The 27,336-nt window shown below is 39.5% G+C and overlaps 1 protein-coding gene across 1 annotated transcript in view; it reads left to right on the top strand.

Moving 5' to 3' along the window:
• Positions 1–27,336, top strand: part of GUCY2F (guanylate cyclase 2F, retinal) — an 89,217-nt gene that overhangs the window by 5,978 nt on the left and 55,903 nt on the right. The window contains exons 2-5 of the mRNA XM_010985023.3: positions 4,388–4,689; positions 16,217–16,571; positions 17,951–18,035; positions 21,867–21,963. Of these exons, the coding sequence (XP_010983325.1) occupies positions 4,388–4,689; positions 16,217–16,571; positions 17,951–18,035; positions 21,867–21,963 (839 nt within the window). The remainder of the gene's footprint in view (positions 1–4,387; positions 4,690–16,216; positions 16,572–17,950; positions 18,036–21,866; positions 21,964–27,336) is intronic.

The raw sequence follows: 27,336 nt of genomic DNA, 5'->3' as shown, positions 1-27,336 counted from the left end.
AGACAGAATAGCCATTGAATGTATTATGTGCCTGACATTGTGCTGAGCAACTCGGACCAGTTCAACACTGGTGGCAGGTAAGTGGTCGTCTTAGGACTTAAGGCCAAAAATGTGTGCAGTCTCCTCAATGGATAGAAATAGCCACACATCATGCAATGCAGTGTGTTTTGAAGACCTGCATCGAGTCACACTTTGGGTGGGGGTAGTTGGGAAACATGAAGATTCCAGAGCATCCCATCTTCTTATATATCCATTTTATAGAGTGGGTGGGGGAGAACTGAGGGAGGAGGGGTGTGAATTGACTTCCTTCACAGTGTGGCCAGATGGGGTGAAACCTAGGGGAGGACTTGGGATAAATCACACTGTATACCCCCCTCCTCCTCTGGCCTGCTTACCCTCCCAATCTCTCTGAACATTTGTTAACATGAAATAGGTTAAAATGAATGTTAGTTGTAGGGGATGTCACAAAAGGATTAAAATGAAAATCCATGACAATAGCCTGGGGGTGGTTTCTGTGAATTGGGAGGAATATCATGGGTTCATAATATGGATATGACTCTTAAGAACTTCTTCAGCACTAGCTAGTGAAACCATTTCCATCTCACAAGGTGTGAGACTGGGCCCAGATTCCTCCACTGAGGACTCCCTAGCCAGTAATCTGGGAGAAATACAGTGAATTTTGCTTTTGGAGAAACACAGTTCCTCTGTTTCAAGGAAGTATTGGAGAGAGTATTTCAATATAGGAAGAGAAGTAGAAGTTGAGTGACTTAGGAATTGGCTTCTATAGTTTCATGACATTTTCTGCTATTAGAATGGAGGGTGAAAGAGAGGGTCCTGGGCAGCCTGCCATAGTGGGTAGCACAGTATGAAGACATAGCTGCTAGACAGCTCAAGAAGGAGCTCAGGTGGCTCAGAGAAAGTTCTAATATCATATCCTGGTGAGATGAGATCTCAGGAGGACATATCTCCTGGTCCTTGTTTAGGCTGTAGAGTGGCTTGATTGTTAACAATCAGGATGGAAACTTACAAATTAATATTATTCAGTGATCACCTGTTGACCCAGGTCTTGTCTGGGATTTAAGATTTCTGTCCACTAATCCTTTCCTGACATCTTACAGGTAAAATCCCATTTTAATGAATGTCATTTTGAGATAATAAAGCTATTTAGTCAACTAATCATGTAGAACAGATGCATTCCCAAATCCTTGTTCATAAAACACTCAATCTACTAAATTAAGATGGTGTTGTTTGGGTTCAGTATTTATGCCTTCTATTTTAATAGTGTTCAATGGCAAAGTCTTACCATTGCAAAATAGAAGAGCCTGTGGTCATTCCTTCTCGAGGTTTCCATTTTCTCATCTGTAAAAAATGGCAGAGTAAGAGGGGCTAGATAGACTCAATGGGTTTTTCCAGTTATAAAAATTTTGACTTTTTGTCTAAAATGTCCTCAGTGTGGGCCAATGAAATGAAAATTAAGAGGAGAGATTCAGGTTGAGGGTAAGGTCTTAAGCATAGTTAGTGACATTAAGCATTAAAGACAGGCATGTTAGTATCTACCTGCCCAGAAAATACCCCTTCAAATTGTTCCTTCATACTAACAATCCAAATATGCCCATGTCTCATATCTCAAGGAACCCACTAAAGATACCCAAGTACACAACATTTCTTGCTGAAATTTTCAAACATTCGTTGTTCTTTGAGTACATAATATGTACCAGGATATGGAAATAAATAAGACACAAGTTGCTCATGGTTTCATAGTAGAGACTGACGTAAATAAATAAGGGCAATAAATCTTGTAAGTACCATGACAGAAGTCAGCTCAGGGTACAGTGGGGCTCTAAACCAGTGTCACAAGTTGGTACCCTAGAAAAAAGTATGTCAGATGAAAATTTGTGTACAGGAAGCTTATTGGGGGAATGCTTTCAAGGACCACCACTGTGAAGGAGAGAAGGCAGTAGGATTGGAAAGAGAGAAGAATTAAACTGTCCTGCAGTCATAACAAAGGTCTCAGCCAGTTCCAGTGGGAGCTCTGGAGCAGGGATGGCCCGTTAGAGTTGTCCAGAATTGAGGTAACGGGGGCTGGCCTTTATGCCTCTATGTTGACCAGTCACTGGGGACAGACTAATGCAGATAAAGGGATGCAATGTGACAATAATTGTTTAACAGCCAGCTTATGGTGGGGGGAAGCCCTGATTTGTAGCGTTTGCTGATTTCTGTGGCATTTAGCACCCACCATGGCCAATTTCAAGCTACCAACATGACATTAGCTCACAAATTCCCTGAAAACTTAACCATAGGCTCTTGTGAACCAGTGCAAGCCAGCTCCAGCACACTACTGAGGGGATGCAACTTTGGGAGAGGTGGTTCTTTTCAGCTAAGGGCGATTCTTAGAGAGGGGCCAGCTATTATTTCCTAACACTCCCAGCATCCATGAAACGGAATACTTCATTCCTGAAGGTTGCTTCTGGCTGGCACACCACAGATCCCACTACACATAGTGGATGTTAAAATATTTGCTGTATTTCAACCAACACAAAGCACTTTGTCCTATTTATCATTTTTCATTCAGTGAAGTAATTTTTAACATTCCTTTAAGTTAATTAAATGGAATTTTATCTCTATTGGGTAACCTTGGTCAAGTCATCTAATCTGTTTTTATAGAAGAAAGATGCCAATACTGACCTACTTGCCAAGAATACTGTTGGATGAACTGGCCAGCTAACTGAAGCATCTGACTAAACTCAATTTTTCCCCTCAGTGGACCTGTTACTAGAGTAATTTGATCAAAGTGATTCAAGTTTAATGGTGTAGCCAAATTTAGGGTGTTGGGGGCCTTTGGTTCTAGTTTCTCTTTCTGAATCCAATTATTGCCTTGTCAGACCTCTCTGGCACTCCATTTTCCCATTACACAATGCATGATTATGAACAAGGGAGGCTGAATTCCTTGTGTGCCTCGTGAACTAGCTCCAAAGATTACCCAGGAGTATTCAAAGGAAGATTTGGGCATCAGAATACATGTAGAACTTCTCAGGGTAATTATATTGAAGGAGCTAATGATTATTTGAAAATTCAAGTTATGGTGTGTGTGTGTGTGTGGCATTTGAATCAACTTCATAATTTACTATTTACACCTTAAAAAATGAAGAGTACTAGCTCTAGCTCAAACGGGAAATTTTCTAGGGGTATTTAACAAGTGCAAAGAAGGTTTTTGAAAATAGATGAAGCAATATGTAAATGCCAAAGACCAATCATTGAACATAGTTAAGGCATACTCAGTTCTTGAGATTAAAGGTTCTGTATGAGCATGCATAATTAATATTTACCGAGGGCAGTAGGGCCTTTGCCTTTCTTCAAGGAGCTCAGAATACTTGCCAAGCATTATCTAATAAAACTACTCAATGTACCTGTGAAATGCATTGGAGTCTACATTTTAAAGATGTGGGCACTGAAGCACAAGTGGACTTAAACTAAACTCATTTAGCGTGCCAAGGGCGAAATTGGATATACTTTCAGTTTCATGATCTAGCTGCCATTCTTCAACCGTGGCCTCCTCTAATCCACTCTATTCTAGCATAGCCTTGCAAAACAACATAGTTTCATAAGTCTAGGAAGAATTAAATTGAGTGCAAAGTAATTCTAATTATAGGGAAGTTAGGCTTTTACAAGTTGAACATATCACCCATAATATTAATAGCATTTACAGCAGAGTGTGAGTTAGTAGCATTCATTGTCTGAATGTAGCATTCATAATGAATGGCCTTGGTAAGGGTGGGAATACTTGGTCAACATCTGTTGGAAAGTATGTTTGAAGGAAGTAGGCAACAAAAAAGCAACAGTGGCTATGGGAATATATCCCACCTTCTCCCTCTAGCCTTCTTATTCTTAGGTGTAATAGTAGCTACCGTTAATGGAGTGCTATGTGCTAAGCCCATTATATAGACTGCTCCTTCAGTCATCACTACCACCCCACAAAACACATATTTATTAGCTCCATTTTATGAATGAAGCAGAGAGAGTTGAAGTAATTCACCTAAGGTTACACCGGTAGTAACTGGTGATGTTAGGATATACACCTAGGTCTTTCAGCCCTAGAGCCTCTTCATTATAATATCCCCCACTGGCTATATTTGTTCCTATTCCAGTCTAGTATTAGGCTCTGCAGCCTGTGGACATGTCAGTTTTGTCCCTATGCCTACTCAGAGCCCCTGAAAATACCCTAGCCTTGGCTCAGGGCCTCAACATCTTGCTCATCTTGAAGACATGAGATAGAAACCATTTACAAATGGGTTATAATACATTTATGTATTTCTCCTAATCTGTAGTTTTGGGGACTATATTTTACTAACATATTGCCATCATAACCTCCCTGCTTTGTTGGTTTCAGTGATCATCATGTGTATGCATTCAGCCTTGATTGGGGGAGAGACTCAGACGCTTCTCTTGGAATGGGCTCATGATCTGAAAATGACTGATGGAACCTATGTCTTTGTTCCCTATGACGCCCTGCTCTACAGTTTACCTTATAAGCATACCCCCTACCAGGTTCTGAGGAACAATCCTAAACTCCGGGAAGCCTATGATGCTGTGTTGACCATTACAGTGGAGTCCCAAGAAAAGACCTTCTATCAAGCCTTTACAGAAGCAGCAGCTAGAGGTGAAATTCCTGAGAAGCTGGAGTCAGATCAAGTAAGTGCATATTCACATGTTAATCATGAGCTGAAACCTCAACAATCAGGAAGGTAAATATTTTTCCTATCAAGTACCTCTGTTCCATAGGACACTCAGTTAATAGCAAGCAACCACACACAAATTAAAAACACCTTTTGTTTGCAGAAAACATTTATAAAGTAAAGACAGATTATTGGACTCATCTTCAAGAAACCTGTAATGATAGCATACTGCTGTGAAGAAGAAATAAAATATATTTAAGAACAGGGAAACAAAACTTTAACATACACTAGTGCTGTTCAAGGGGGTCTAGTAAAAACAAATCTTGTTTCTGACCCAAGTTCTGAACAAATTCAACAATAAGACAAGAGAGCTGGCATATTGGAGATATTACCTTTATTATTGATAAAGTTGTTATTGGAGAATGTGGCTTCTGTCTATATGCATTTGAGTTTCCAATATTGAATCTGAGGATTGATCAGACTTCTCCATCTACTTATCAGCATTGCTGGACCCTTATATTCCTGCCCCATGAGGGCATGTCTTTTGTAAAATGTACAGCCTGGAAGAGCATAGTGGAGTGAGTACTCCCTAGAGGTAGCTTCCTTCCAAGAGAAAGAAGTTAGGAAGGTCTGGGCTACACATGTTTAGTTTTCCTTCCAAACTAATCAATTAAGTCACTCCTCCTTTGTGGGAAGGAATTAAGGAATGAGTAAAGGGATGAAGAAGTCAGTGTTTTTCCTAGTGGAGCTATCTCTATATGAAAGGAATCATTTGGAATGAGGAAGAATTCCTTCCTAATAATATACAAGAAATAATATTTATGTATGAAAAGGCAAATATATGTATAAACATATTTCAGGTTCAAATCACAGCCATTTGAGGGCTAATGGAAGGAAAAGCAATGGGGACAGGATGAAAGCAGAGAAGTGAACAAACAAGAACAAAATGGACAAAAGACAAAAACAGAAAGGGAAAAATACAAAGAAAACAAGGAATATGAGAAGATGGGGAGGCCAAAAATGCCAGTTAGATTAGAAAAAATACAGAGGGGGTTTTTATAGGTTAGAGGCCAGATGTAGAAAGCAGTTATTTTCAGAAATATTTAGAATGGCACATACATAAGTTGAAAATTATGTATGTGTCATTCTTTTCCTAGCATACTGTATGAGTTATAATGCTGTAGCTGCAAGTAATAGTGCAACAAAAAATGGCCCAAGTAGCATGTTTTCTTTTTCTTTTTCTTTTCTTTTTCAATATTTGAAGGTATGGGAACTTCAAGGTCAGTTAATTCAGCAGCTCAATGATGTTATCAGTGAGCCAGGGTCTTTTCATCTTTCCACTTTACAACCATAGCATGCTATCTTGCCCTCACGATCTGATTGCTCTCATGGTCCCAAGATGACTGCCACAGTTCCAGGCATTACATACAGGTGGAACTGTCTACCGACAAAAATGGAGAATGTCTCTCAGTTTTGTCTCTTTTAAAGAGTGAGGAAATCTTTCCCATAAGCTCATCGAGCAGACTTCTCCCCACACTTTCCTGATCACAATTGTGTCCCATATCCATATCTAAACTAATAATTTAGGAAGAGGAATGAGACCATTGTGACTGACCCTGTGTCTGCTGGAAAAGTGTGAACAAAATTGGGATTCTGTTAGCAAGGAAGAAGGCTGTCAGGTAGGCAACTGATTGTGTCTAACACTCACATTCTCCATGATCTTCTCTTTTTTAAATATCATTTATTTCTTTATCCCATGCACTGCCTCTATGAATAAATGATTCGGAGGAAACTTAGGTTTTCTTATCTCTTTCTGTCCTGAGTATGGATAGCAAAAATTTTGTTGATTCCTGTTCTAATAAAAATGTGACTAGCATAGATATTAACAGTGTTGGTTTATAATAAATCTGTCTTTTAGGAGACACACACATATTTAGTTGAAGACAATTCATTGATTTGGTCCAGAATGGCAAGAATCCCTCAAACTGCTAATGGTTGCACAAACCAGTTGTTTGGTGTATTTATAGGCAAGCAACCAGATAGTGAATTTTTATACTTTTTAGTCAATGATACGGCATCACATAGATACAAGACTAAGTCATCTTTTTGCTTTAATTACAGGATTGAGAGAAGTAGGAAGGTATGTATGTATGTGTGTGTAGGGGGTGTGTTCTATATGAACAGATATTTTGATAGAAAAAAATTCAGACCTTCTACTCTTAATATTTGATCCAATCTCTTTGATCTTGTGGAAAACACAAGGTAATTAAGGCAGAAAAAAAAAAGACGCCCTTAGTTTGGTTGCTAGGCAGCCTGTACTCTGCCTTAGACAAGGAAATAGACAGAGTGAAAACAAAGACTCCAAAGCTTATAAAAAAGCTTGTTTAGATGCATTTCCACCCCCACTTTGCAGGTGCCTCAGCTATACCTTCATAACCAAAGAATGATGGAAAAGTGAGACAATTATTTTCACATCTCTGATAAACGAAAACCCCCTTTTCCCCTAAATTACCATGCTAAAAGGTATTTTGAAAGGTAGCTAGTATAGCAGAAAGAGCTATGATAACGAGTTAGACAAACTTGGGTTTAAAATCTCAGCCATCACTCTTACCAGTTGTGTGTCCTTAGGCAAGTTACTTAGATTTTGGGTCTCAGTTTTCCTATCTGTAAAATGGGTTAGTGATCTACATCTTCTAGGATTCTTGTGAAGATTAAACAAAGTAATATATGTGTAAAGTGACTAGCAGAGTGCCTGGCTCGCTCACAGCTACTTTTTTCCCACTTTTTCTCCTTTGGGGCCAGAATGACCTTATTGGTTGATGGTGTCCTAGCATGTAAGTTAGAATCTGACCTCAGCTTCTGACTCTCTTGAAGTTTTCTGACTATGGCACAGAATTGCTCTATAGTTCCAGCTTTAAAAATTATTTTGCTTTCAGAATTCCAAATGGTATTTTCTCAGATCAAATTATGTAGTTCAATGTTTGCTCTTGCCCTGGGCTCTTGTTGCTTTTTCCTATTCATTCAACAGATCAACAACTATTTATTAAGCACCTTCCATGTGTCATGTACTATGCTGAACTCTAGATAGAACAGTAAACAAAACAGGATTTTTGTCAGTGGTGTGTTGGAGCCAGTTCATAAAAGCTAATTGTGTGCCTCTTTTCCCAATTCTGTGTTCAGTGGCATCATGCTGGTAGCTTGAAATCAGGCATTGGGAGTATTTACACCACAGAAATTGGTAAATGCTACAAATAAGAGTTTCTTCCTCCTCATGGAGCTGTTGCCGACGTTTACTAGCACATTACTTGTTCCTGCTCTTATGGGGCTTAAATTCTAATGAGAGATAGTAAATGAATAAAAAATGTATGAAAAAGATGACTGTGTTTCTCCCTTGCCGAATAACTTTCAGTGGAATTGAAATTTCTATATATAGGCTATATTGCTTATAGTGGTGGTTTGCATTCTGTTTTAGTTTATACCCTTGCTTCTTCAAAAGAAAAAAGAAAGAAACAAAAAACTATCAAAGCGATGCGTGTACATAGTTTTGAAAATCAAGAAATGCTGAAAGGTTTGTATCAACGACAAAGCAGTCTCTAGTCCTTTCTCCCACCCTTCATCAGAAGCAACCACTTTCATGTCTTTTAGCTCTTTATTCTGGTATTTACATTTCTAAATACCATACTGCTCCTGCTCTCTTGATAACTCAATCTTGGACATTATTTACTGACTTCCTGTTAGAGTTATGGATTGTTTGCTCTTATATACTTCCTTACCATCCTTTAAACCCATAGTATAGTTATGTCACAATTTTTAGTTAAATTCATATTTCATGTTTTTAACATTTTACCTATCTAAACATCATTCAGAGATGATCCATATGGTATACTACGGTAATAACTCATTTCACGTATAACTTTTGATTTTTACCAGAGTTAATAATTGCTTTATTTTTAAATTTGTTTACCTTAATTTGAGTTTCTAAGTCTTGCTGTACTGTCTGATAAAGCTGTAGAACCATCTCAAAACAATTTTAAACATGGTAAAATTAAATCCGTTATCAATTTCGTTTGTTTTTCCTGAGGCTCTCTGTCCTCCTATTCCAATCTACACTTGTTGCTCCCTAAGAGTGCTGTACAACTACTGTAGTAGGAGCTCTCTTTTCATCACCCTGGAAATTCCCTTTCTCTTTCTTCTGTGTTGGATTCACTATTTCATGACTCTCATGACTCTATTTTCTTGTTTACTTTCTCATTTTGGTAGAGCACATTCTCTAGTAATTTCTGAGAAAGGTACACAAGGGGTAAATTTTTGAAATGTTGCATGTCTGAGTTTTTATTCTATCTTTGCTATTGATTGTTAGTTTGACTAAGTATATACATCTAGGTCACAAATTATTTTCCATCAGCACTTTGGAGACATGGTACATTGTCTTCTTATTTCCACTGTTGATGTTGAGAACTCTAATGCCATTCTTATTCCTGATCCTTTGATGCAATCTATTTTTACTCCTCCCTATCTCTCACAGAAGCTTTTAAGATTATCTCTTTATTCCTGATGTTATGAAATTTCATGACATGTATTATGCTATATGTTTGGTGGGGCCTTTCAATCTAGAAGCTCATTCTGCCTAGTAAATTTTCTTCCTTATTATTTGACAAGATTGGGTGTGTTCAGGGTGGTATGGCCATAGACTTATTTATTTGATAACTTCCTCAACAACACATTTCTCTGGAAATAATATTAGTTGGATATAAGATTGCTTAGGTTGATCTTTTAATTGTCTTATTAGTTCTCTCATGTAACCCATATCTTTATTTTTAGTTTTTCTTCCTGGAAGAGCCCCTCAATTTTGTGTTCTTTTACCGGTTAAAAACATTTTTTTTTGCTATTGTATTTTTAATTTCCAAGAGTTTGTTCTTGTTAATTATTCTACTTTTGTAGCATCCTGCTTTTGTTTCATGAATATAGTATTTTATCTTATTTCTCTGAAGATATTCATTATAGTCTCTTTGAAGTTCTCTTCTACTTTTTGTGCTTTCCTCAGTTCTTAATTTTTCATGATTCTTTATTTTGGTCTTTTTAATTTTGGAAGCTTTCCCTAAATATCTGCTGGTCATGGATGTCTCTTCATATTTAAGGGTGGAGCTCTAAAAGGCAGGTTTGAAAGTGTATGTAATGGTGGGTGTGTTGACCTGTGGGCTATATGGCAATTGGCTTGCTAGCTGGTTATTTTTTTTTTTTTTGGCAATATTTGTAGATCTTATCTTTTGGGTTAGTCACTTTCTTCAGAGAAGAATGCTTCAATCTCTATTTTGAGAGTCGTAATCCTGGCTGTCTCTATTCTAGGAGCCATGTTGGGGGAAGTAGACTGGGACTCTCATCACTAAGTATGAACACTTTAACTTCATCACTCTTTTTTGTGGCCCACTTCACTTTCACTTTCCTTAAGGTCAAGTGTCCCAGCAGCTCTGGAGCTGCTCTGAATCGGTTTAACCTGTTTTCTGCAGAGATCTGGCTCTCCTTGGTAGATGTGGGAATGGCAGATGTCCAAATGCTCCTTACACAGACATTCAAACAGCTATCCCTTTTTTGGTGCTCAGTCTCATCTCCACTTCAATAGTACATGGTGCCTCTAATTCCTAAACTTTTCTGGGATTCTTAGGGGACAAATCTGCTTGTTGCTTGCCAATATTCTCCTCTTTAGATACTTAGATTTAATTACCCTCCACTCTGCTAAATCAGTTTCCACTCCTGTAGCAGCTTTCTATCTTCATATTCTGTGGTTCAGGATTACAGATGTCTCCTAATACCATCAGAGATGGAGGTTTATTCTGTTTCTAGTTCTCCTTGTTGTTTGAGAGTGATGTTTGGGATGAGGAGAATGAAAGGAAAAAATCTTGATTTTGCTATCTTTAATCAGGAAGTCATGAAAGAAAAAAAAGAAGTTACAAGAGGTTATATATGATATTCTTTTATTGGTGGGTTTACCACAGTGCATTAATTAATTTAGCAAGTATTTATTAAGCTCAGAAATAACATGGTAGTTAAGAGCATGAGCTCTGAAGGCAGACTGCTGTAAATTTACTTAAGCTCTCTGTATCTCCTTTTCATTATTTTTAGATTAGGAATAATAATAGTACTTATCTCATAGAGTTGTGGTGAAGATTAAATGAGTTAATACACATAAAGGGCTTGCCTGGCACCTAATGATTCCTCAATAAATGTTTATTATTATTATTATTAATGTTGTTATTTACATTTATACAATGGGCTAGGTACTCTGCAGGTGATATAACAGAAAACAAAATAGAAACAAGATCTTTCCCCCACTGAAGGGGAACAATTTTACCATTTCAGGGTGCTAAGGGCACTGGGCCTAAAACTGGGACTTTATTACTTGTTGGTCACAAATTCAAGACTGGGACAAGGGACTTCAGCACTATACTGCCAGCATGATATTGCCAAAGCCCTGTGCTCCTCTTCTGAAATGCAAACAATAGCAGCTATCATGTATTCAGTGTTTATTCTGCACCAGGTACTTTACATAAATGATCCCATTGAATACTCAGGCCAAACCTACAAATTAGGTATTATCAACTCCATTTTATGGACGATAAAACTGAAGCTCAAAGTAACTTCTAAGGTCATACAGCTGGAAAGTGACAGAGCTGGGATTCCAACCCAAGTCTATTACCAGAAGTACCAGAACCTAATCATTTAACTACACATTAGCCTTTAACAAAAAATCAGAGTGTGTCCCATGTCTAGAGCTTTACTCAAAGTAACATTACCAAGTGACAAATAATTTGACTTGAATGGGTTTATTGGATTGTTTTCCTCTAATATAGGAGATGATAGGGCTTTAAGAGGACCTGTGAAAAAAGAACAAAAAATCAGAATGGAGAGATTAGGGAGTGGGACACCAATGACAATCTTCCTAATTTGGTCTCAGCATGACTGGGCAAATATTATCACTTTGTACCTTTATATTTTGGCACAAAAAAGACTTCTAAAATAAGATTTTAGTTCCTGCATTCTTCACTTTAGTTGTATTCCCAATGCTTGCTTTCAGTGAAATTCTATTAGCTACAAATGCATGTTGCTAGAGCACATTTTGGATATTTTTCCCAAATGTGGTCGTATTTGGCTAAGTGAAGGAAATCCTCTGGATTTCTCAGCAAGCCTGGGGGACCTTAAGCTCCTGCACCTATTGTTTTCCATTACTGTAAATATGGTGCTTGGCAGCGTAAAGGGGATATGGTTAGGACTGGAGCATTCCAGGATGGGGCCCACTAGACAGGTTGTCAGAAAAGGTTGCCTGTAGCTCACAGTGGCTTCAATTGTCTTTGCACATCATTCTATATAAAATAAGAGTGGTACCTTCATAAGTATCAAATCAAATAAATTGGGCTGTTCACCATCTCTTGACTAAGTCTAAGGGTTGAGATCACATATTATATGAGGTATCACCTTTAATAACAGGAATTCAATTACCCTTTGGTTTCTTGATCTCTATATGCGCCTGGCTTTTTGTTCAAAGATGATGCTGCAGTTTTGTCCTTCAAGTGATGCTTTCCAAGCCAGGTATGACTTTGTTGTTGTTAATGGGGGTACTGAAGATTGAACTCAGGACCTCGAGCATGCTTAGCATGAGCTCTACCATTGAACTATTTCTATCCTTGCTGCCAAGCCAGGTTTGTTTTAATGTACACTTCCAAGGACAAAATTGTTTAGAAACCAGTTTTGTGTCCTTCAAGCACAGTAAATCTGAAATGATGATAGTCAACTTAATGACAGCATGAACCATTAAAATGAACAAATACAAATATCACTGCTCCTGACCCAGACCTTGTTCTCTTGGATACAAGCTTTAAAAAGCCTAGGGTAGAGCAAGCAAGTCACTGAATAATAATCAAAAATAAGTTTCAATTATCATTCATTTTTTTTGCCATTCATTCATTCATTCAGGTTTAGATAAGGCCAATAGACTGAGTCATCAGTTATATTCCCATTCTAGGCTGTGATATAACAAGGTCATCTGTCTGACTGAAGTTCCTGCCAATCCTGTCTTGCTTCTTTGGAACTATAGTCAGAAGCCAGGACAGAGGGTTGTAAAGAGCATCCTTACTTCCCTTGCTCCACCCTCTACCTCTTCTCTTCTTTTGCAGCAGTTGCAGCTACAGAGTTTTTGTTACCAATGCTAACATAGTGTGCCTTTGGCTTATGGGAAGGGGCAATTCCCATTGCTGAAGGACACAGTAGGTAAACCAGCAACACAAACCAGCTAGACCACAAATCCAAGCCTTCATAGTGAGAGTGGGCCATTGTGACAGCCCCTCTTTAGCAACTGAATGCTGTTACTACTGCTATGCTCTTTCCCTTAGCTTCAAGTCCCTCTACCATACTTTTGTGGCTGTATATGTGCAAGCGTGCATGTGTTTGTGTGTGATATGTGGTGGAGACTAGAGAATCCTGAAGAACAAGCATGAGGTTTCAGTCATCTTGGGGAGTTGCTGTCAGTCAGCCCTAACAGGGGTCAATCTGAGAGCAAAAAGGGCAGCAAAGCCTGATCAGCTGACAACCCTGTGAAATGGGTCAACTCAGAGATAAGGGTATTGTTTTTGAGAGTTTCAGTCTTTGCTTTTGGCTGTAGGTTGGACGCAGTCTCTTTCTCAGAAAGCTCTGTGCCTTTAGAACCAGAATACTAGCATTCTCCCTGCTTTCAGGGGCTTGCTGCCCTCTGGTTTTTTTTCACTCATTTGTTTTACTAGTATTGATTTGATACTCTACCTTCCAGCCTTCACTTATTGTCATAACCTACCAAAGCCCCAGAAAACAGGCAGACTCTTACAGAAACCCTAAATACAATTAAATGGAGCATCTGAGAATGTCAAGAGGGAGAGTCAGTGAAAATCCCTAAAGGGACGTTAGTGTGTGCTAGGCAACTAAGTGTAGATGCCTTGGTGGCACCACATGTCATCCACTCACCATGCTTATTTCTATAGTGCGTGTTAAGGCAGGGTGGTGAAGAGAGATCATTGGAATAAAACTCAGGAGACTGAGATATTGACTTCTGCTCTGCTGTTAGTTAGCTCTGTTATCTGGGGCAAAGTTTTTGGCCTGAACAACTGGAAGAATGGAGTAGCTTTTACCAAAAATGGGGAAAACTCATTGTAAATGGAGCAGGAGGATTTGAGGGGAAGATTGGGAGTTTGATTTGGGATACATTGAAATTTAGTATTCCAATAGAGATATCAAGTAAGCAGTTGGTTATATGAGTCTAGAATTTAAGAAAGAGGTCTTAGCTAGAAGAATAAATCTGAGATTTCTGGCATAGTGTGGTACTTAAAGCCATGAGAGCAGAAGACATCACCGAGGGAATGAGTGTAGATAGAAAGGAGGACCAAGGACTGAGCTGTGGGGCACTCCAATGTTAAAAGTTCAGTGAAGTGAAGAAGAACCTATAAATAAGCCAAACAAAATTGTCTGCTTCCTGTATTAGACCAAGAGTTGCGAAGTTTCATAGGAGTTCAGAACTAAAAGGGGCCACAAGGAACATCTATTTCAATTAAGAATGCTAAAATAAACTAAGAATCAAGAGACTTGGATTCTAGTCCTACTTTTATGCCTAGATGAGGGACCTTGACCCTTACAGGACATTTGATCCTGTTCCAAATATCCATAATACATTTGGTCCACACCAAATGTCCTTAATATTTGGTCCTGACCAGAACATCCATCGACATTTGGTCCATAAGACATTTGATCCACATCAAAGTGTCCTTGATAGATGCAGGTTCATTTAATTATGTCTAACACATCCATAAGACATTTGGTCCATGCCAAAAGATCTTTGATATTTGTTCCTGTCTGAAACCATTTGGCATGAACCAAATATGCTCATGCATGTTTTGGGTAGGATTAGATTTCCAGGATCTTTTGTTGTGGACCAAATGTCTTATGGATGTTTGAACAAGACCAAATGTCTGTTAACCAACCTTGACAAATCACTTAACTTCTCTGAGTCTCCCTTTCAGATCTAGAAAATAATCTACTTAGACGAGATAATCCCCAAGGTTTAGATATTCACAATTCTGTATCATTTTTGAGAAGAAGAAACTGAAGCCCAGGGAGAGGGGATAAGTGACTTGCCCAACATCCTGGCATTAGGAATAGACCACAGGTCAGTGTGTCTTTTATACTGTTTGTCTTGAACCCTGTATGTATATTAGAATGCCTGGGGAGCTTTTTATAATACTGATTACTGGATCTCTAACCTAAAGTGTCTCATTTTGTTAGCTAGGTTGTGTTTGGCATAGTATTTTTGACATTCCTCAGGTAATTCTAATGTGCAGCCAGGGTTGAAAACCCTCTACTCTACATTAACAAGGCATGGCAGTATCTTGCTAGCTGCTATACCTCTCTGCATCTTGACTTGTATTTCCAACACAAAAATGATTCACTCAATTTTAAACCCTTTTATTCAGATGAAGATTGTTACAGGAGGATAGCTTTCTAGACCTTGCAAAACCAAAGTAGTAAGTATCAGCTTTCCCTGCAGCTCAGTAAAATGGCATGACCATAGCTTGAACTCCATCCTAGAAGTGAAATGTTATGAAAAACCATGGAGCCATGGCCAGTGTGGGAAGAAGCAGGGAGGGATCATTTGCATTTCTTCCCCACCTTTTTGGGAAAAGGATATAAGGTTTGTTCCAAAAATAAACTTTCAAGGTTAATGAGCAGGGCATCAGGCACAGTACACAAATGCTGTTGCTTTTACCATATTTATGTAGCAGAAAGAGCCATGCTGTCCACTATAGTAGCCTTACTGCTTTACAGTGACTTCTCATCAAACTTTTGCCACTTTGCACACCAATAGGATATAGGATTTCTTGATTAAAACTGACATTCTCCATTCACTACATTTGACTCTGTATCTGTGGGTGTGTATGTGTCAGTATGCATGTCTGCATGTGTACATGTGGGGGTATGTATTTAAAACTGTATTCTATGTTCACTTTCTCTGGGGAGCACGTGTCTGGGAAAATAGCCATTTTGAACTAAAACAGGACACAGACATGGACTACGGAGACACATTGTTTCCAGTCTTACCACACACACCTACCACTCTAGTAGTGCCAGTCAAATGATTTTACCATGCACAATTCACCAGTAATTAACCTGGTCAATTTCCTTTGAGTGCCTCTTGTCTGTTTCATACTTGGTTTTTTAGTGCCCTTTATAACTCTAAATCACTTTCTTAGTTTAGGAGCATAAAAATATATTGTGTAGGACTTGGTTTGCTCATAAAATTGTCATATTTGATATATTTAAAGATGTGAAGGCCTGGGGGAGAAAAACAGGAAAATTCAGGGGAGAAACCAAGCAAGTCCTCAGAAACAATTGTTTTTTTTTCCTCTGGGTCTTCATAGCTCACCTCCACTCAGACGTGCAGCCCATAATAATGAACACAGGCTTGGAATACACTCTGCGATTGCTCTAGGGCGACTAGGGCTCAAGATAATTGTAATTTTTAAAAATAGGTTTCACCGTTGTTTGGAACCATCTACAATTCAATTTACTTTATCGCACAAGCCATGAATAATGCTATGAAAGAAAATGGACGGGCTAGTGCTGCCAGCCTGGTTCAGCATTCCAGAAACATGCAGTTCTATGGATTCAACCAGTTGATAAGGACAGATTCAAATGGAAATGGAATTTCCGAATATGTAATCCTGGACACCAACTGGAAAGAATGGGAACTCCACAGTACTTACACTGTGGACATGGAGATGGAGCTGCTACGGTTCGGAGAGACCCCCATTCACTTCCCTGGTGGCAGGCCCCCTCGAGCAGATGCAAAATGCTGGTTTGCAGAAGGGAAGATCTGCCGAGGAGGTAAGGAATAGAAAATAACTGGTAGTCAATTTGGCTCAGCTTGGGTTACAGGGAACCTCTTTAGGGAAAGGCATATTTTAATATTAGACCACTCATAGAATCAATTATTTGCATTCAGGTGACATAAACATCTTGGCACTGTCTGTAAGTTAAAATAATAAGGACAATGAGAGGTACTTTGCAGCCATGAATAATCCTCCACAATTTAAAAGCTACCCCTACTCCCATTTTAAAAAGACCCCACTTCCAAAGAGGTTACTCTAATAAGAAGAAAGCATCACCCTTCTCCTTGGTCTTCTGTAGGCTATGATCTGTGATTGTTTTCCTTGCTAGAAAATTCACCTGTCCTTCCCATGATGTATCCAAATTCTGCCACTCAGTTTCCACCACAGAAATAATGTATCTATACTCTCTCCTCTCTGAACTCCCATTGAGCTAAGTCTATACCTCACAGCTTAGCACAAAATTGCTTTTCAGTTGTTTCTCATGTATTGATTCTGTCTCTTCCTCCCCAAAAGACTACTCCTTAAGGGCAAGGACCATAGCTAATAATTCTTATGCCCCTCAACCACCCAACATGGTTGACATCCAATAAATACTTGCAGTTTGATTGACTGATTGAACTCCTCTAGCTTGTGAAAGAGGGGAAACTCCATCAAATCTCTGAGAACCAGAGGGGTACTTTGGTGGAAAGATCTGTATTATTCCTATGCCAGTGTGCACCACACTTTTCTAGAACCAAATGCATCTATTTGAAATAGACTTCGATTTCTATTTTCTTTTAGCATGACATACCCAGCTACCTCTTCATTTGTGTCATCATATATTTCCCTCTGAAATCTTAGTAATCTATCCAAATGTGTGGCTTTTCTAGAGTACAATTTACATCCTAGTGAAAACACTAATTACCAAAACCAGTCACCCTTGACAGACAAGTGCTATGTTTTTCATCTATAACTCATGAGGTCTATGGGCTCAGGTGAATTTAAAGGTCTTTTATTTTATGAAGGCAACATAATACCCTTCACAGGTGAGATAACATACTTATTCTCAAGAACTCTATTGCTGTCCAACTTAAATTAAGATACTCAAAGTTTTCCATTCGTGGACTTTTTTCTCCAAAAAACACCCAGGTCAGCCTTAATTCATGTGATTTGTTATTGTCAGAGTGGTGAGTGGTTTTGCTTCAGAACAGCTAAATTGCTTTCTGTGTCCATAAAGTCAACAAGACAGACTGTGGTGTAGGAAAATGGAATTAAGTTAGGTAGATGTGGTTTGATTTTAGAATCACCAGAAAGCATGAGGAGTCACTCTGTGGTGCCCTTTATTTACAGCCTCCTTCTGATGCTATTCTTCCTCCTTCCTCTTCCTCTCTGCAGGTATCAACCCTGCCTTTGCTGTGATGGTCTGCCTTGCTTTGCTTATAGCCCTGCTGTCTATTAATGGATTTGCTTACTTTATAAGGTACATTTTTCATTTTTTATATAAAAATATAAGGCCATAATAGCATTGTTAATATTGATTTCTGGGAGTCATGTTTCAGTACAATTGCCTCATTACATGGCCCTCTGATTTTCTTTGTTCCATAGTGATTTACCATTCCTACTGGCCCAATTTACAGTGAAGTGTTTTCATGATGCCAAGAATAACTTCCTCAGTTATGTTGTCAGTGTTGGCTCTCAACACTATCGTGAAATAAGAGAACGAGTGCTTTAGGGCCTGCCTACTCCTTATCTGTGCTCCCTTTTCCACTGGCAGAGTCTCCTATAACCACTTCCTTCCCCAAATGGTATGGACTGGTAAGGTATGAAGTTGGGATATTTTAACAAGTTCCAAGAATTAGGCAGACTTTGGCTTCTTAGAATCCAAAATTTAGGAATAGTGATATTAACTCACAGGACTGTAAAGGGGGAATTAAATAAACTGAAGCAAGTAAAGCACCTAGAACAATACCTGACTCACAGTAGGTGCTCAAGAAATGGTAAATCTCAACTCCTTCTCAAGCACATGGGACTCTCCTGCTGATTTTTGGGAACCTAGGATCCTCACTTTGACTCATACCTTTTGCCCAGGGTATCAAATTCTAGGTTTTTACTGTCCTTCTTCCTTGGGCAAAAGCTACCCTAGCTAATCATCAACATCATCATTGTCATCAAGTCTTTGTCTTTCTCCATCAGACCCCTTAATACCAAATGATCAAGTACTCTGATGAACTAATTTAGGATCAGGAATAAATGGCTGAAGATAGCTTAATATGACACCTCTTTCTTATAATCTTTGCATTTTGACAGTTGGGCTCTCCCCATATTAGAATGATTTGGGAAAACTGAGAAACAAAATCAGCCACAACCCTCCCACTTTTCTCTTTCCACCCTGCAAGCCACACCTTTGTTATCTTTTTGTAAGGGTGGTCCTGACAATAATGACACAAAATTGGTAGGGAATGGAGTGGAGCTATTTTTGCAAATTCCAAGAAAACATGTCTAGAGTGTATTAGGTAGCTGTTTAAATTTGGACAAGACACTAAACCTATCGTGGCCAGAATTTTCTTATTTGTAAAAAGAAAGAATTGAATTAGATGATCTTTAAGAGCTCTTCCAGCTCTGATATTCTAATGAGTCTGTGAAATTCTGGATTGAAACTATAACAGGTGTGACTCTTAGTGTTTATTATGTTAGTGTTGCTGTGAAAAACCACTATTATCCAATCTTCCTGGTATAAGAAACTTGATAAAGCTACACAAAGTAGTAGGTAGCTTATGAATTGTTAAAGCACATTTGATGAAGATAGTACTTTAAAGGAAGATTTTAATTTCTGTGTGACTGTGGCATATCCCTGTTCAGAACAGAAATTTAATGTCTTTAGGTGCTGCCAAAGAATAAAGTATTTAATTAACATCATTAGATAGCTACTTAGTGAAAATAAATGCCATCCAATTAAAATCTCCCCCCTCCAGGGAGATTTGAACAGTAATAAGCTCTTGGCTCCCCAACGCCAAACATCCTATGTCAAGGTGGAAAATGGAGTCACTCAGCTGCTTATGTTATTTGTCAGCCCCCTCACCCTCCAACATGACTGATCTCACTGGTCTTTCCCATTGAATGGACTGGTCCTTTGGACTTAGAGCCCAACTTTCAATTCTTAGGAAGGGAAGGAAAAAAATCATGGAGGAGGGGTTTGTTTGGAGCTTGTGGGCTGAAGGGCAAAGAAGACTGGAGAGGAAAATGATTGGAGAGGGACATGATTAGAGAGAAAAATGATTGGAGAGGAAAATGAGTTTGAGACAATTGGTACTTCAAGTGGTCACAGAAAACTCAGAGAAGGGAGAGAGGCACATCATTTCCCAGAGTCACTTGGGCCTTGGTTCTTCAGTTAACAAAGCACAAAAGATGCCCTCTCTTTGCTGCTTTCCTCCCTCTCTCTGCCCACCATGGCTGCAATCAGAAGAGCTGAGCGACTGATGAGTTTCTGTAATAGATGGTGATTACTTGCAGGAGAGTGGCTCTCTGTTCCTTCCTTTTCTCTGTGTTTTGATTGTTTAAGTTTTTTTTTTTTTTTCCAGACAGAAAGGCGTGCAAAGAACCCAACCACCCCAAAACAAAGGATTCTTTGAACTCCTCCTTTCTCCCTACTCTGAACCAAATTGCCTCGCCGTTCTATAAAGCTCTCCCATGCTTTGTAATACTAATGATGATAATGATAATAATGAGCTCTTATACTTTATAGTGCTTCATGCTTTGCAGAGCACTTTCACATATATTATCTCATTTGATTTTCAAAACAACTCTATAAAGCAGGTAATGCAAGGACTATTATCCTGCTAGATAGATGAGGATACTGGGGAATGAAGAGGTTAAATTATTTATCCAAGGTCATCTGGCTAATTAATGACAGAGTCTGCTACTACACCCCAGGTCTCTGGGTTGGGAGTCCAGTTTTCTTTCTACTAGAGTGTATTTTGTGGCATGATTATTTTTACAGGTGTGCCTGCTTTAAGACAATTCACTACACATATGAAATAGATAAGTTAGGGAGTGATGCTTTGCTTTGCCAAAAGATCCATGTGCTCTACCCAAGAATTCACTACAGGGCTCTTTTAATTTTCTCTGCAGGGCAGCCGCTCCCACAGCGATAAAGAACATATTTGTTGGCAGACAATTAGAAACACATTAATTGTTTGTTTACAAATCAGTGGAATCACTGAGAAAAAACTGACTGAGTTGCTGGTACTTAGATCTACAGTGATATTATACACTTCTTAGAGCAACTTGACAAAGCATTCACTGGTTGTTTTACCCATTGTGGCTCTCAGCTTTAATACATTCCACGGGGTGACCATTAAGGGGTTATGAAAAAAGTGAAGCCAAACTGTAGCTATCAGAGCCCCTAAGACAAAACAGAAAAAAACAACCACACTTACTAATCCAAGGTTCCCTCCAGGTCCTCAAGTTTCCCTGTCAGCTCTACTGAGGACCTACCTGGCTGTGTGGGTAGACATCAGAAACTCCTGTGTGTCTACTAATTGATTTGTAAGAAATAATTGTATTCACTGCAAATTAATGGGCATGTTTGGAGAGAATCAGGTTTAAACTGTGTCTATGTAATGCTCAGACAAGAGACCAATTCAGTCAAAGGAAAAAAAAAACCCAGTCAGCCCACTTGTTTGGAATCATGTAGACAAAGCAACCAACTGATTGAATTTTTCCACTTTTCAACCTGTTGCTTTGGCAACGCATAGATGCAACTTTGTAAGACAAGTGGTCTTGTGGGCAGAAATCTGGGCCCACAGCCAGAAACCGAGGACTCGACTCTCAGCTCTGCCTCAGGCTATGGGATCTCACATAATTTGCTTAATTTTGTTTTGTTTCTTTAATGTGTTTTCGTACCTTTAAAATGGAGGCTAATGATTCTTGGCCCTGGTATTATTAGAATATATAGTATGGCATATGAGAAAAGGTGTGGAGTTCTTTAAAAGTATTCAGAGATGTTGTTTTGAATGTGTCCTTGATGTGGAATCACCGTTTGATTAGTCTGAGATACCATCCCCATGCAGCACCCTTCCTTTTGATACCTCTTTAATAGCAGTCTTACTTTTCTCTTTTGGTCTTTGTAACTCTGTAAGTTATGAGGACCAGGGTTGCTGTCTCTCTGCTGCCTATACTCTGGTAAACTTCCATGTGTGCTTATTCTTTCAATTATCTTGTATATTTTTTAACTTCTAGCATAGGGCAAATTTACCCCTGCTTTGCAAACCCTCCAGCATCCTGTGACCCTCCAATTTTATGCTTGTTTCAGACATCGTATAAATAAAATCCAATTGATTAAAGGGCCCAACAGAATTCTACTGACTTCGGAGGATGTGACGTTTATCAATCCCCACTTTGGCAGTAAGGTAAGGCATATCCCTTTCTCTTACAATATAGTAGCCACAAGCCGCAACTCTCTCCAGCACCTGACATGTGGCTAGTCTGAACTGAGATGTGCTGTAAGAGGAAAATACACACTGGATTTAGAGGACAATACAAAAACATGTAAAATAGCTCATTAAATTATTTACAAATATTAATTACATGTCAAAGTGATAATCCTTTGGGTATATTGGGTTAAGTGTATTACTAAAATTAATCTCACCTGTTTCTTTTTATGCTTCTTTAACGTGACTACTAGAAAACAAACTTTCATGTGTGGCTCATGTTACATTTCTATTGGACAGTGCTATCTTAGAATAGTCTTGTGAAAGTGATGCAGTACATTTTGAGGAAGACTGTAGCTTTGACTTCTTATAGCGCTTCTTTGTACATTTGGATTCAACACGTGACTGCTAGCTCCTCAAGAGCAGAGGTACATTTTTTAAAAAATGTTAGCCCATAGCACTTGATGTGGTGCTATAATGGGTGCTCATAAAAGTTTGGTGAATGAGGTCAGAATGGCCATCATTAAAAATTCTGCAAATGATAAATGCTGGAGAGGGTGTGGAGAAAAGGGAATTCTCCTATGCTGTTGGTGGGAATCTAATTTGGTGCAGCCTTCATGGAAAACAGTATGGAGATTCCTTTAAAAACTAAAAATAGACTTACCATATGATCCAGCAATTCCATTCCTGGGCATATATCCAGAGGAAACTCTAATTTAAAAAGATGCATGCACCAATGTTCATAACAACACTATTTATAATAGCCAAGACATGGAAACAACCTAAATGTCCATCGACAGATGACTGGATAAAAAAGTTGTGGTATATTTATACAAAGGAATACTACCCAGCTAGAGAGAGAAGCAAGATGGCAGAGTAGGACGCTTGTAGCTCACCCTCTCCCACAAATACACCAAAACTCACATCCACGGACCCACTCAGCCAACCAGAGCACCTGTTGAACTCCAAGAGAACATTGCCCTCTTCGAAAGACAAAGACTCCAAAAATCTGGTAGGAGAAAAGAAAAAGCAAAACAGTGTGGGACTGATCCCACGGGGAGGGAGCGGCAAAGGAGGACTGGTGCTAGTTTGCTGGGTCTCCCCTCTCCAATGGAGAGGCCAGCGGGACAGAGGGGTAGACTCCGAGGCTCAGATCTGCCCCGAGCACCCCTTGACAGACAGAACTGACTTAATGGTCACAAAGGGTCCCCGCAACACCCAGCCCAAGATGCGAGCCGGCAACTGGGGCTGGGACAGGCTGCCCGAGCCGGGCAGAGGACTGGGGCGGCTGCACTGAGGCAGCCCTGGGGGACTGCAGGGTGCTGTGTGCCGTGACTGGGAGGGGATACTTAGCAGAACCACCTCGGTCCCCCATAAATTGTGAAAAAAGCAAAGCAACACGGCTGGTGTGCCCTGGGAGGAGGGGTGCTGTAGCCTTTGTCTCCTTAGACCTGCGCTGCCATTACTGGCACTTCTCACAAGAAGAGAGGTGGGGCACAGCCACAGCCACCATCTCCTCCTGTGTGCAGTGCCTGGGAGGGGCGGGACCGAGTCCTGAATCTGCACCCGGGGGCTCCGCAACCTCCTGGGCAGGACTGAGACTTGTTTACAGCCCAAGGCAGATAGGATCTTTCTGCCCTGGCACCTCAGAGAACTCGTGCCGCCAAGACAAACAAGGAGCTGAGATTTGGCACAGAGCAGGGGTGAGGCCATTCCATGGTCTTCCCCGGGCCCACTTTGGGAGCACCGACCCAAGGTGGAGCGGGCAGCTGCATAGAGCAGCAGAGTGACCGGCACTGGGGAAGGGCGGGCGGCCACCCCTCTTCTTGGCAGGAGTGCAGCACCTGACCATGGTGCTGGGAGGGGGCGTGATCAACCCACCTGCCTCACCCAAGTGCAGCATCTGACTGTGGCATCGGGAGGGGGAATGACCCGCCCGCCCACCGGGTAAAAGCTCAGCACATGACCCAGTGTTGGGAGGGGGCGTGATCTGCTAGCCGACAGCCACTGGGAGCAGCACAGATGAGGGCACCAACAGAGGGCCTCTGGAAACAGCAAGCTGAGTTTGTGAAACAGGGCAAAGACACAAAGACTTCTTGATAAAATCATTAAGAGCACACCATCTCCAGGAGGACTAGATAACTGATACTCCTTAAGCCACAATGCCGGAGAAATATGAGCAATATGAAGAAGCAGAGGAACCACTCCCAATTAAAAGATCAAGAGAAAACCCCTGAAAGTACGATCAAGGGAATAGACATTGATGGCCTACTAGATCAAGATTTCAAAAAAGGAGTGATCAAAGTACTGAAGGAACTAAAAGAAATAGTGTTAAGAGATATAAAATATGTCAAAAATGAAATAGAAGCTATAAAGAAGAACCAAGTAGAATTAGTAAACCCATTTGCTGAGATGAGAGCTGACCGAAAGGCTGTACAATGCAGACTAGATAATGCAGAGGAATGAATAAGTGACCTAGAAGACAGGACAACAGAAAGCACCCAAGCAGAACAGCTGAAAGAAAAACAAATAAAAAACAATGAAAACAATATAAGGGACCTATGGGATAATATAAAGTGTGCCAATCTACACATAATAGGGGTTCCAGAAGGGGAAGAAAGAACACAGGGGATTGAAAAGGTCTTTGAAGAAATCATGACTGAAAACTTCCCAAACTTAAAGAAGGAATCAGATATCCAAGTACAGGAAGCTCAAAGGGTCCCAAACAGGAAGAACCCAAACAGACTCACACCAAGATATATCATAATCAAGATGGCCAGAGTCAAGGATAAAGAAATGATCCTAAAGGCAGCAAGAGAAAAGCAAAGAGTGAGTTACAAGGGAACCCCCATTAGGCTCTCAGCTGATTTCTCTACACAAACACTACAGGCCAGAAGGGAGTGGCAAGATATATTCAAAGTTCTGAATGAAAAAAGGATGCAGCCTTGGATACTCTATCCAGCAAGGCTATCCTTTAGAATAGAAGGAGAGATAAAGAACTTCACAGACAAGCAAAAGCTAAAAGAGTTTAGCACTAAACCCACGCTAAAAGAAATATTGACAGGTCCACGCTAAATAGAAAAGAAGCAGGATGCTACAGAAATGAGAAGCTCATAACTGGAAAGGTGATAACTACCATGAATTAAAAATAGAATAAACACAAAATTGTAAAAGAAGACATCTAAATCATTAAGAGTGGGAGAGGGAAGCAAGGAAAGCCACTGGAAAACAGTATGGAGATTCCTCAAAAGACTGGGAATAGACTTACCATATGACCCAGGAATCCTGCTCCTGGGCATATATCCAGAAGGAACCCTACTTAAAATGACACCTGCACCCCAACGTTCATAGCAGCATTATTTACAATAGCCAAGACATGGAAACAGCCTAAATGTCCATCAACAGATGACTGAATAAAGATGATGTGTTACATTTATACAATGGAATACTATTCAGCCACAAAAACTGACAACATAACGCCATTTGCAGCAACATGGATATTCCTGGAGAATGTCACTCTAAGTGAAGTAACCCAGAAAGAGAAAGAAAAATACCATATGAGATCACTCATATGTGGAATCTAAAAAAAAAAAAAACATAAATGCAAAACAGAAACAGATTCATAGACATAGAATACAAACTTGTGGTTGCCAAGGCAGCAGGGGGTGGGAAGGGACAGACTGGGATTTTAAAATGCAGAATAGATGAACAAGATTATACTGTATAGCACAGGGAAATATACACAAGATCTTATGGTAGCTCACAGCGAAAAAAAATGTGACAATGAATATATGTATGTTCACGTATAACTGAAAAATTATGTTTTACACTAGAATTTGATACAACATTGTAAAATTACTATTACTCAATAAAAAAATGTAAAAAAAAAGGAATACTACCCAGCTATAATAATAAAATAATACCATTTGCAGCAACATGGAAGGACCTGGATATTGTCATTCTAAGTGAAGTAAGCCAGAAAGAGAAAGAAAAATACCATATGATCACTCATATGTGGAATCTGAAAAAAGAAAAGACATAAATGAACTTATTTACAAAACAGAAACAGACTCACAGACATAGAAAACAAACTTATGGTTACCAGAGGGGAAAGAGGGTGGGAAGGGATAAATTGGGAATTCAAAATTTGCAGATACTAACTACTATATATAAAATAGATAAACAATAAGTTTCTACTGTATAGAACAGGGAACTGTATTCAGTATCTTATAGTAACTTATAATGAGAAAGAATATGAAGAGGACTATATGTATGTATATGTATGACTGAAACATTATACAGAAATGGCATGTATTCAGGGCCTTCATGGAGATTACAGTCAAGTAAGAGAGACAAATCGTACCACACAAAAGAGTTGATAGATGCCATATTGCACGAAAGACACTAGAAATATAGTAGAACTTAAGAACAGATAGATCAGTGGAGGAAGACTTCTCAGAAACCCAGCACCAAAACTTGGTCTTAAAGAAGAAAGTATAGGATTTGTCTAGGTCCCAGGTCATAAAGTGATAACAAATTTTGCTTGACCTTTATGGTTATAAAAAATTGTAGCCAGAATTTTGGAACTGGGAGATTACACATAAAAACCTAATTTCTGGGTGTTCTTTAAAGGTTGGAAAATCTATCAACCTTGGGCATCATTGTGGCAATTGGCTGGAACCCAGCAGTAGTTGCCCTTTATGAAAGAGTTTGCAAAATCTGTATCTGCAGTATGACACAGTTCCCATCACTCTCTATTGTCTTATACTCAGCCAATTTCATCAATTTATATTACCCGCCTGGCATCCTAGGCAGAGAAAACAGCATGAACCAAGAGCTTGGAAAAGAGAGTGTGTGGGGAAGTTTTGTTCAATGTAGCTAGTAGTGGGAGAATGTGCCTTTTTGTGCCCCATCTATTTGGCTAAAATAAAGACATTAGTCTTGGCAAATTCTAGTATGGTGGTGGCAGGGTGAAGGGAGAGGATGCAAACACCTCATTTTGTCCCCATGTGCTACTTACTCTTGCTACACCAACACACCAGATCTGAGAATTATCTCTGTAACAGAACTGATCATCTTCCTAAATATGACACTAGAAGGTGTGCTTTAACTAGTTGGTTGGCATAAAAACCGACAACATAATGCCATTTGCAGCAACATGGATGCTCCTGGAGAATGTCATTCTAAGTGAAGTAAGCCAGAAAGAGAAAGAAAAATACCATATGAGATCGCTCATATGTGGAATCTAAAAAACAAAAACAAAAACAAACAAACAAACAAAAACAAAGCGTAAATAAAGGACAGAAATAGACTCACAGACAGAGAATACAGACTTGTGGTTACCAGGGGGGT

Source organism: Camelus dromedarius, chromosome X (assembly GCF_036321535.1).
Source record: "Camelus dromedarius isolate mCamDro1 chromosome X, mCamDro1.pat, whole genome shotgun sequence".
In the NCBI taxonomy this organism is placed as follows: domain Eukaryota; kingdom Metazoa; phylum Chordata; class Mammalia; order Artiodactyla; family Camelidae; genus Camelus; species Camelus dromedarius.
This window is presented reverse-complemented; position numbering and strand designations above follow the sequence as displayed.